At 39.5% G+C, this 12,708-nt stretch overlaps 1 protein-coding gene across 3 annotated transcripts in view; it reads right to left on the reverse strand.

Moving 5' to 3' along the window:
• The window catches only part of galnt1 (UDP-N-acetyl-alpha-D-galactosamine:polypeptide N-acetylgalactosaminyltransferase 1), a 203,273-nt gene that overhangs the window by 99,396 nt on the left and 91,169 nt on the right, over positions 1–12,708 (reverse strand). For all 3 annotated transcript variants that reach the window (XM_068010567.1, XM_068010558.1, XM_068010548.1), the window contains exon 4: positions 6,446–6,612. In XM_068010567.1, coding sequence (XP_067866668.1) covers positions 6,446–6,612 — 167 coding nt within the window. The remainder of the gene's footprint in view (positions 1–6,445; positions 6,613–12,708) is intronic.

The raw sequence follows: 12,708 nt of genomic DNA on the forward strand, positions 1-12,708 counted from the left end.
GTGGTTGAAGTTGTGCTATGTGCATTAGAAATAACCAGTTTAATGTGCAATTTCAACTCTCATTTATTTGGGAACTTCAGACCCCAGAATCTCTAACATTTTCAGTTAATGGATGTCAGTCAAACTAAAGGAGTATTCCTGGTCTACCTTCATGTTATGCTACAGATTTCAACAAATTTGAATATGGTCATAGAGATAGTCACCAGGTAAATAACATTGCATATACTTGCTATATTTATGTATTCCATATAAAAATTACACTTTAAATTTTACCATAAGATGTTGTGTCATTGTCCTGTAGTTTTTTTTCGGGAATATGTGGTTTGCCTTTCAGGCTTGCAAGGGATTGCTTTAAGAATCAGCAAGCCTCAGGAGTTATAGGAAGGTGCATTTTCATTGCCAAAGAAACAGCCATTTGGAGACTGCGATTCAAAGGGTGCATTCTCGTTACCATAGAAACAGCCACTGGGAGTGAGTCTCATGCGATCAATTTGTTACAATTCAACTTTGAACTGGCTTTTTAAGTTGAAGACAGTTTGTTCTGACAGAACACAGAGACAGACAGACAGAGGACACTGCTGTGATGACAGCACCTAGAAAAAGAGCTCTGAACCATTTAAACTGACAGAAGAGGATTTTAGTCTGTTTTATTATCTCAAAATTCTAAAAAAAAGTCAGGCCTAAACACAGATCTCTGGTAATTTAAATTAAAGACAGGGAAATTACACTGTGGCAATCTTTTATCCCTCAAAAACTCTAGTCAGATTGATTCTGTTGAACGTGTTTGTAAGTCGTTAATTGTTGAAATTCGCTGGAGAAGGAAAGCATCACTGACTGAAGTTAGACTACAGACTGTTCTACTGTGGAAGAACCTTTTTCCCCCCGCACTGGACGACTATGAGGACTTCAAGCAACATTGGACTGTAAATTTGCAAAGACTCTAATTTTTTCGATTTTAAATGTTGTTTATATCTTCATAGTGTTTAAGAATTTAGTTCTTCTAATTAAACAGTTAATTTGTTGATTTAAATGCACCTGGTTTGGTTAGCCTCATTCGGGGGTTAATAGATGGCACAATTTGGCTGGGTCTTTAATTTGGAAAATTTTAAATGATACATTAGCCGATCTGTGAAGCGACGGAATTGAATTAACAGTGCGTCGGTCCCACCACAAATCAGAATTGTATATTTTGATTGGGAGCTTTGACTGGAGTGGACAATCATAACAGTTGATAACACCTGAGAAATTGAAAGAACAAATTTCACCCTCAATACCCCTTTAAATACTTCCAAAGATTTGGAATCAACTTTAAAGGAAAGCTAAAACAAAAGATAAATTTGCATGGGACTATGGAGTTAAAAGACTGAATTGGTATAGAAACAGACTAAACATATCAATAGTAATACTTGGTGGAGGCACTTTATAGTAATCCTTTTGAATGTCAGTGATAAAGGCAATCCTTCAACTTTACCCATATCTAATCACTTATTTTCAGGTTCGACAATAAGCATGATAAGCTCATGGATTTCCTTATTACTATGATTGAGACCAACCGTGCAGCCACCTCTGTTGCTGCTCTAATTCCATCGACCAAGATAAGCCTTTTGCAGACTCCTGACTGACCTAGCCCTGAACCCAAGTCTCTCCCTAGTTTCTCATCAATCTCTCCATACCCCCTGCTGGGAGTTCATCTCGCAATAAGACCTACCTCTATCTTTTTCACAACTCCCTGTTTGAATTTGTCTAACCAGCTTTCCAACCAGCATTGTACCAAAACAGCACTAACCAGTATCACAAATAACAAGCTCTGTGAATGCGATGATGACCATGGTGTATTTTCCCTTCTTGTCCTCAACTTTGCAGAGCATGACTCTGGTGACCACACTATTGTTCTCAACACCTTTCCTCCAATTTCCAGCTCAATGGAGGGGTAGGGAAATCTTCCCATTCTCTTGGCCAATATTTATCCCACAGCTCACATCACTAAAACAGATCTGACCATTATCTTGTTGCTGTGCTCAAACTGACTGCCATGTTGCCAACTTTACAACAATGACTATACTTCAAAAAGTGCTGCATTGGCTGTGAAGTGCTTTGTAACTTCCTGAAGTCTTAAACAGCGCTAAATGCAGGTTCTTCTCATTCTTTCTAATGTGTGCTGTTTATCATGCTTTTCCTTTTGACTAGGTGACTTAACCTAACTAAAAGTTTCCTTTTTCTAATATTCAAAGGATATCAGAAAAATAATGACTGCAGCAGCACAAGTTGCTAGTTCTATTTTAGGCAGATCTCCCATTTTTATGCCAGGAACACAAACTGGCATAGTCATAGTTCCAACATTCTGTAGCTGTGAAAAAATACACACAGAATTCAAGCAGTGAAGTTTCAGCTACTGTACATCTCTCATATATAGTGTCATCACGGAAAACTCTTTTTATTGCATGCAAAAATTTAAATACAGAGTTAACTATCACTTTCGGAATCATGCAGCAGACTGTGGGAAATTTGAGATTTGTCTGAGTATTCTCATACAATTTTTCTAACTGTTCTGGAACAGCCTAACAACCACTAGCTTCAACTTGATAAATCATCTACCCTTACTGCTGTTGGTTCTGATTGAACTCTGTAATGTTAATTTTGATATATAAAACAGATCCACTCTCAAACTTCAACTTCCGTCAGGAAACAATGGGTTTCAGTGTGTAACCATGGTGGTGTATCATAAGCATTATGTAAAATTGTTAATGACTTCTGAAAATATTAGTGAGCACTTACTGGGCTAAATTGGATAGTCCCTGAAAATGGATGTGGGGATCATAATGCACGATTGATTGCAACTGAGAATAGCTGATAATGATAATGTTAGATGCTTCCTCAAAATACCCAATGCTTCAGTGGCATTGCGTGAAAGAATGCCAGGGTAATGAACAGCTAGCATTCTGTTTGTTTTAAAATAAACCATTATATTCACAACAAACTCAATATGTGCTATTTTAGCAATAAACTTGTGCTAATTAACAACATGAAGCATTCATTTTAATCTTTAACACTATATTGATCAAGTACAGGTGTATTTTTCATTTATTAGCCGAGGTATAGAATATAAGAGCAGGGAGGTTATGCTAGAGCTATATAACTCATTGGTTAGGCCACAACTGGAGTACTGTGTGCAGTTCTGGTCACCTCATTACAGAAAGGTTGTAATTGCACTAGAGCGGGTACAGAGGAGATTTACAAGGATGTTGCCAGGACTGGAAAAATTCAGCTATGAGGAAAGATTGGATAGGCTGGGGATGTTCTCCTTGGAACAGAGAGGGAGGGAGATCTGACTGAAATGTACAAAATTTTGAAGGGCCTATTTACCTTAGCAGAGGGGTCAGTGACGAGGGGGCATAGATTTAAAGTGATTGGTAGAAAAATTAATGGGAAGTTGAGGAAAAAGTTTTTCACCCAGAGGATGGTGGGTGTCTGGAACTCACTGCCTGAAAAGGGTAGTTGAGACAGAAACCCTGAACTCATTCAAAGAGAGTCTGGATCTGCACCTCAAGTGCCGTAATCCACAGGTCTACGGACCAAATGCTGGAAGGTGGGATTAGAATGGGTGGATTGTTTTTCGGCTGGCACAGACACAAGTGGCCTCTTTCTGTGCCTTAAACTTCCTATGATTCTATCAGATATTGAAGTCTATTATTCACTAATTATCAAGGCAGCCAATGCATGTATAGCATAATAAGTACATCATTTAGTTAGATTATTAGGATGTGGGGGCTGGCTGTGGAAAGCAGCAGAAAAGATGCTAACAGGCAGGAATTAGAGTTAGACCACCAAGTATGCTCTGGCTGGAGGAGGGGTGAAGTTGTGATGCAGCAGCTGGATATAAAACACGCTGCTGCACAAAGCGTGATGGAAGCACAGGATTAATCAAGAAACCCAGGCATGAAAGGTAACAGGCAGACTAAAAGAATAGAGCAACAAACTTCAGGGTGTCCAACCTGGACGTCCTCCTAAAAGATATCCAGAAGGGCCGAACACCCATCCAGCGTTCAGGGCGGCACAGTGGCTAGCACCGCAGCCTCACAGCTCCAGTGACCCGGGTTCAATCCTGGGTACTGCTTGTGTGGAGTTTGCAAGTTCTCCCTGTGTCTGCGTGGGTTTCCTCCGGGCGCTCCGGTTTCCTCCCACATGCCAAAGACTTGTGGGTTGATAGGTAAATTGGCCATTATAAATTGCCCCTAGTATAGGTAGGTGGTAGGCAAATATAGGGACAGGTGGGGATGTGGTAGGAATATGGGAATAGTGTAGGATTAGTATAAATGGGTGGTTGATGGTCGGCACAGACTCGGTGGGCCGAAGGGCCTGTTTCAGTGCTGTATCTCTAAATTTAAAAAAAATAATTAAAAATTAAATTAAAAAAATATATGTAGCAATCACATTGTGGAGGGAAGGAGCTGTAAGCAGTGAGTACCACTTCTTTGAGCTCCAGGACTACTTTGCAGTAGAAAAAAGCTCAATAGCTCTTTGTCCAATAGGAATGTACCAATTATGTAAATCTTGCAAAGATTACATTTCTCACAGGTAAATTTTCTCATGAATAACTACACAATTATGTAAAAGACCCATGATTTCCATAGAAATGGCATTTGAGTTCAATAGTAAACGAGTTATAAAAAGGTGATTTTTGAAAATGTTTCTGTATTAGATAATATGTAAACTAGCTGGGTTTCATGACCACAAAACTTATTGAATCGTCATTTTGTTCCTCGTGTCATGTTCAATTTGACAGGCTGTAGCTCGTGGATTGATGGAGGGATCAGCGCTGGGGCTCAGCTATTTCCAATCTATATTAAATGACTCAGACGAAGGGACCGAGAGTAATGCATGTAAGTATGTTGATGATACTAAGCTAGGCTGGAATGTAAGCTGTGAGGACACAAAGAAGTTGCAAAGAGATAGAAACAGGTTAAGTGAATGGGCAACAAGGTGGCAGATGGAGTATAAAGTGGGGAGGCGCGAGATTATTCACTTTGGGAGAAATTAGAAAAGCATAATATTTTTTCAAAAGCATGAAACTTCCAAAAGTTGATGTTCACAGGGACTTGGGTGTACTTGGACAAGGAACACAAAGTTAGCATGCAGGTACAACAAGCAATTCAGATGGCAAATGGCATGTTGGCCCTTATTTCAAGGGGATTGGATTACAAAAACAAGGAAGTCTTGCCACAATTGTAAAGGGCTTTGGAGAAATCACACCTGGTGTACTGTGCACAATGTTGGTCGCCATATCAAAGGAAGGATATACTTGTCTTTGAGAGGATACGGCAATGGTTCACCAGATTGGTTCCTGGGATAACAGGGTTGTCCTATGATGAGAGGCTGCATAAACTGGGCCTATACTCTCAACTTTAGAAAAATGAGAGCTAATCTCATTGGAAACATACAAAGGACTTGACAAGGTAGAGACGGAGAGGCTGTTTCCCTTGGCTGGGGAATTTAGAACCTGGTGATACAGTCTCAGGATAAGGGGCCAATCATTGAGGACTGAGATGAGGAGAAATTTCTTCACTCAAAGGATTGTGAATCTTTGGAATTCCCTCCCTGAGAGGGTTGTGAATGCTCCACCATTGAATATATTTAAAGCTGAGATAAACAGATTTTTGGTCTCAGGGAATCAAGCGATATGGGAGCAGGTGGAAAAGTGCGGTTGAGATAGATGATCAGCCATGATCGTATTGAATGGCAGAGCAGTCTTCATTGGCTGTATGTTCTACTCCTTCTCCTATTATGTTCTTATTTTATGTTCACAAATGGCCAGATTTATTGAATTCAATTTCACAACTTGACATTACGATATTTGAATTTAGAACCTTGGTTAGTCCAAAAGCAGAGACTTTACAATACTGTACTCACCAGCGTGGCAGAACATTACAAGGACTGCAGTGGTGTAAGAGAAAGAATAACCATCACTTTCTCAGGGCACCTATTATGATGGGTCAATACATGCAAACTTGCCAGAGTTGCCCACATTCCATGAAAAAAAAGTTAGAGGAACCCATGAGCAATACGTGTTACATCAGAGGTATAACAGGGCTATGGTATTTTCTTTTGCTTTTTATTTGTAGAATCAAGCCCTTAATAATTGTTCCATATTTTATCTATAAAATTGGCATATGTATACTTAAATACACTGACTGATTTTATTTCCCTATTACAATAATTTACAAAGTGAGTGAAATTTAGCCTCACCAGACGAAATATGGTTGGTGAACTGCTGCCATAAGTGACCAAGGACATTTTGTTTCAACTGGTGTCTTTGCTAAAAATTTACACACAAGAATTCCTGCTCAAAAAACATCTTGTTTGTTCACTTCCTCTTCAACTCTTACTCTTGATATTTTTAGGAATCTTTGACAGCTACTTCCCTTACTGTTTGGAAAGGTTATCTTACCTCTTTCACTAGCGTCATCCACCAGGATAATCTCCTCTAATAAATATCGTGGCGACCGGTTTATCACGCTGTGCACAGTGCGTAACAGAGTGCTCCATGCCTCATTGTGAAAAACTATCACCACACTTGTCTTTGGTAAGCCATCAGGATATACTTTTGTTTTACATCTGAAGGAAACAGAAAAATACTGGGTAATGTGCAAACCAAGGTGATTTTTACATACTATCTTTTACATAAACCCTTGCTATGCACATCAGATTCTGACAAATGGCTGAATGGCAGACATGTTCAGGAAGAAAAACGGATATGTCCAGTTTCAGACGCACAAAATGTGTTCATTATTTTGTCTACAAATTCTACCATATAAATTGTTGAAACAGACTGGGAACGCAAAGAAAAATAAAGTCATGCAGACTTGAAAAATACACTGTAAATATGCCAGCATAGCAACATCTACAACACCCCTGCAGGAAACTATTTTCAAATAGCACGCATCTGCTTCACAATAGAGATGATTTTAAAAAAAAAAATAGTACTGTCATTCAGAACTTAAAATAGCGATAACTGGCCACATTATTACAAGGTAAGCGTACATGTGGCCTTTATTAGAAAAAAAAAGTAATTTGCTAGGATATGGGTTACCACCATTCTTAACATGAAGACACAGTTTCTTGGCCACTTCATGGAAGAAAATACTTCACCTATTTACGCACCTGCCTTATCACATCATTGAAACATTTCAAAACGTTGACTAAAATTAATTACCTTTTTGGAGTGGAGTAACAGTTACATAGATAAACCTTACTGTACATAAAACATGAAAACATAAAAACACTCATTCCAAGCACATATATCCCTCAAATAAACTAGAGTCCATGGTGAGGTGGATTATAAGTGAAGCTTTTTTTCTTCGTTTTAAAGTTAAATCATGCAAAACTCCACAATTCTCCATTTAATCTTGCATTTCACATTATTCATTCTAGACCAGATGTCTTCCTTGATCATAACAGTTCCTCAAACTGTAACATTGTTGTAACATTGTAACATTATTGCTTATTCTTTTAACTGAACTACTGGGGAAAGGTAGCATACAACAATCTGTAACACTGCTTATTTTACACATGGTTTTCTCTGTCCCTCTTCAACACCACAAAGTTGGACGCAGATAACAAAACTACTGCAATACTTGAAATTTCTTCCATTTATTCAAACAGTAAATTAAGTTTGTGAAAATAAAACAAGGTGTAAATAGGTAAAGCAAAATAACTGTCAAATAGAAAGTGCCACTTGTATTCACAATTCTTTTCTCAAAACAGGCATTTAAAACAGCGGTTCTCAAATTGTGGTCCGCAGGATGGTCCAAAATACAAGTCACTGATGCGCAATGCTACGGCCGAGGCCAGATGAGAGAACAGGCCAGAACCACATGCCTACCACTCGTGTAACATCACACAACCAGACCGGCTCTCACATGTGCAGCACAAGTCACCATAACCAAGAACAAAGTAGTTTTATAAGCAAGATTTTTTTTACTGTTGATTTTGTTTAATATAGATGTAAGGTAAGTATTAGTTTCTCAGAAGATGATTGTGATGATTTTATAACACATTAGAATGTTTCAAATGAACATGTTCTCTTGTAGTATTAATGTTTATGAAAATGTCTATACTGTTGTTTCTGGATGATATAATTTATTTATGATTTAAAAAAAAAACTGCAGAAATTTATGACATTCCCATTAATTCCGATGAACTTTCTTACGGTTACAAGCAAAAGCAGTAGGGTCGGACCGTTAAGTGACTCGTAGTAAAGGCCGGCTCGGATCTGCAAATGAAACCCTACCTGAGCCCAACAGAACAACATCCAACCCGAGCTGGATCTGGCCCTGGCCCGAGTCCTTTCATTTTTTCCCGCACCCGACCATCAGTTAACACAGCTTCCGTTTTTCACTTTGTTGCTTCTGTGCACAAGCTTTTTTAAAAAAAAACTGTAACTAAACAACCTTGCAAGTCCAAAAAGTACACTAACATTGGAGCCACATACCGGAGGTGGTGATAGTGAGAGAGAGACCCGGCCAGAGCCCGAATGCTGGACCCGGAAGAGCGACCCGACCCGAACCCGGTACATGTAGTCAGGTCCCGTCAGGTTTGGGTCGGGTAGCCATGCTCTAATCCACGGGGCCTTTTGCCCAGCCTAAGTGGTCCACAGATTAAAAAAAAGTTGGAGAACCACTGATTTTAAAAAAGCCCCTCAGGTTTATCTAAAGGAACGCAAAACAGTGCATTACTTTAGAATAACTTAAATCAATTTAGATGACTACTTGTACCGTAAGCAAGATATTGATAAGCAAGGGGGTGAAAGGTTATCAGGGGTAGGCGTGAATGTGGAGTTGAGGTTACAATCAAATCAGCCATGACCTTGTTGAATGACAGAGCAGGCTTGAGTGGCCAAGTGGCCTACTCCTGTTCCTAATTTGTATGTTCGTATGGTGATACTTGTGTATGCCAACATATTCAGTCATTTTCCTTGCTGTTTTGAAAATATACAAATAATTGCACTGTCATTCTTGCAGCAGTCTATATGATCAGCAGAATTGTTAATTTTGTTGAATGATTAATTTATAATACTTGACAATCTAATATTGGGATTCATATCATACCAAAAGCACCTAAATTAACACAAGGTACTTCTATTAGGCAGCTACAATTTCTGATGTTGAAGTTCCTATTGCTGTGTGCATTTTTTGGACAATTTTCACAAATGGCTTCAGATGTAAATCATTCATCTTTAAAGCATTAAGCACCACCATTATTGTGGAACTAGAGCCAATTTACATGGTGATAATTTAAAATGGTCACTGTGTAGATGCAGAACCCGAACCTCATAGGTTAGGATTTCCAGATTACCGAAGGAAATTGCAGGAATATGTAGCCCATTATCTTGAAAACTTGAAAAGAAAAATGGAAAGGAAAAAATGAAAAACTTTCATTTAGGAGTGCGTCTACATCTTGAGGATGTCCCAAAGCACTTTAAAACCAATGGACTTTGATTTTATAGGCAACATGGCTATTTGCACAAAGTGCATTCCTGTAAGCAGCAAACGAATAAAAGACCAGATAATGATCTGAATTTTGTTATCAGCAACGAAGGAACAGAGCTCGCCATTCGCTATGCTACCAGGTGCCCAGAGTTTTTTTCTGGCTTTTGAGGAGATTTGCTGTCATCAGGCATCTGCTCCAGGGTGGTGCCCTCTACAGGGGATGTGTGATCTATGTGAACAAAGCAAGCAACAGCATGGCTCTTGAACCAGATTGAAGAATTCTCAGACACATGGGGCTGAATTTGCGATGGGATGCTGAGGCGGGCACGCCTGCAATTTCCTGTTAACAGCCAGCATGCTGGTCTGCCACCATGGTTCCACCTCCAAGCACATTTTTATCGAGGCTGGATTGGGTGCGGAATGTAGGGGTGGAGGTTGAGGTTGATGGCTATTCGCCCATCAGCAGCAGGTAGCCAATTAGGCCAATTAAATTGCCCATTGAGGGCACTTGTCAGAAGCCTCCTGGAATTTTCCAGACGGCAAACCCCCACTGAGGTCAAAGCCCAGCCAATGAATTCAAGAGCCTCCCGGTGACAGACCAGGAGGCCATCAATGCCACCCCCAGCCACGATTGCCAGAGGGCCATAGCTGTGGTTGCAGGCTGTTCTGTAGAGGGTTTCCCCCCTCCACAATGATGGTCTGGCACCTGTGGCCACTTTTTATTTTTAATCTTTAATAGATTCTTCAGAGGGCACCACCATCTTGAGTGGCACTCTCATTCCACAACTTGCAACAGCTCCCACCTCTAATGGTGAGGCTGCCAATCTTTCAGTACTGGAAGGCTGCTATTGGCCCTCCAACGTGGGAGCCCACACTTCCTTCTCAATTGGGCAGAGCTCTCAGAGGCAACCACTTATTGGCCACCTCCTCAAAAATCACCCTCTGAGTCCCAGCACCAGCATCTGTGGTTTCCTGACCTGCACTTATTCCTAATGGGATGATCAGCACTCGGGAAGGAAAATTCAGCCCACAGAGTCTAAACAAAGTATAAATTAGATTTAAGTCATGTGCAGAACATACAATAGAAGGAATGAAAGATGGGATCGAGACGAGAGACAGAAAAAGTAAAAATAGCTTAGTAAATTTTTGATAAATTAAACCTCCAACACTAACGAAACTCTGATGGAATGTGATTCCATATTTGTAAAATTAAATTTTCAATGCCAGGAAGGTTGTTTGGCAATAATTATGACTTAGCACACCATTAAAATCCACTGAATGTGCCAGACCTAGCATTTTCTGCCAGATTTAGTGAGTAATTACTGCAGCTTCTCACCTTTACATTGATTTTAATGCCAAGTCTATCAGCGAGGTACCGTTATAGCACAGCCTGTGAAGAAGCAGGATAGCTTGGACTGCAACTTCTGGATTTTCTCGTTTAACTGCACATGTGCATACTCACTGTTTATCCCACTGTCATTTTCAATGCAAAATCCAGGTCAATCCATTTTTGGGGTGCTGTTTGAGGAAGGACTGTTGGTCTAAACATTGGAAGTACTCCCTCTCTTCTTCAAATAGTGCATAAAATCTTTTTATGTCCACTTAAGCAGACAATTGAGGACTCTTTCATGCTTCAGCCAAAAGACAAAGACCTCCAACTGTAACAGTCTCAGTGATGCACTGGAAACTTCATCCTTTCACTATATAGAATAAATCAAAGCATCAAGACAGTAAGATTGTTTTCCTGTGTGAGATGCTTAATTGACCAGACTAAATTAAGGGGTAAGGGTTTATTGTCATGAAGCTTCTCTGCATGGAAAATATTTTAAAAATTTGCAAAAGAATTTTGATTACAGAAACTGCAATTATATATTTAGTAAAATAGGTGAGATAGCCCACTAAAAAAAAAAATATACTGCAGAGTCTCCAATATATTTTGCAAAATCCTCAATATCCCATCTCTCGCTCACTTGATCAAACTCATTGCTTACAGCAATTATAGTTATGGTTCACTTCATTCTTCCAAAAGGAAGCTTAGCCTCTATATCCAAATGACAATGTTATCTGAGAAAAACACCTGAAACTATAAACATTCTAAGATAGTCAATCTCTACATGGTCATGTTCTCTTTCATCACTATGTAGTATATAATGCATCATTTTACATCTAGCTCTTAGTTCTTTGAACAAACAAGGCAGAATGAACCTCCCAAGTAACAGGAACAGCACTGAAATATGGTACATTAATAGAAGATAAATCAGGTTAAAAAAGGGAGGTGAAAAAGCTTTGTATATAGAGATTAAAACTTTCAAAAAAATGAAGACCAGGTCTACAACGATCTCATACTCTTCATTTCTAAAACTTCCACAAACAAATGCCATGAAACTTGGAGTATCCACCATAATGGAAAGAATACTCTGCCAGATAACAAAGGTCAGCAGTGAGGCTATCCACTGACAATTCCAGAATATTCAGCTCCATTCACGTTCTTTAAATAGAATATCTATTGGCAGCCAACAGCAGGACCTGGATAACATCTAGTCTTGGGCTGACAAGTGACAGATGGCATTTGTGCCATATAAGTGGCAGGTACTGCATTAAGTGCTGCTGGAGGGCAAAGAATGTGAAGAAGGAAGTTTGGTAAGTTAGGGGATTTTAAGGGTAAATTTCTCCAAAATCTAGTTTTTGTTTTGTTTACATTTAGCAGCTAACTGGAGTTACTGTTTAAGTTACAGGCAAGTTAAGTTTCTAACAGTTTTAAACAGGGGTAAACAAGGTCTCAGAGTAACTGTAGCTAGTTAATTAACTAACTAGCTTAAACTGGTTTCCAAGCTCTAGCAAAGCTTACACATCATTGTTTTCAGAGAGTATAAATTCAGTGGACTCAGTGCTGCTGGAGGGCAGAGAGTTTGAGAAGGGAGTTTGGTAAGTGAGGGAGTTCGGTAAGGAGGGGAACTATAAATTAAGAAAAAATAAATTTAATTACATTGACACAATAAAGATGGCAGGACAGGTGATGTTTCATGACTGCAGCATATGGGTGCTCCTGGATGCCACGGCAATCCATGACAACCACGTCTGTAGTGTGTCTGCAGCTTGAGGAGCTTTGGCTCAGAGTCATTGAGCTGGAGGCCGAGCTGCAGACACTGCGATGCAGCAGCGTGGGGCAAAGTTACCTGGACACTATTCCAGAAGACAGTCACACCCCTTAGGATAAGGTCAT

This window comes from Heterodontus francisci, chromosome 2 (genome assembly GCF_036365525.1).
Source record: "Heterodontus francisci isolate sHetFra1 chromosome 2, sHetFra1.hap1, whole genome shotgun sequence".
NCBI classification, from domain to species: Eukaryota; Metazoa; Chordata; class Chondrichthyes; order Heterodontiformes; family Heterodontidae; genus Heterodontus; species Heterodontus francisci.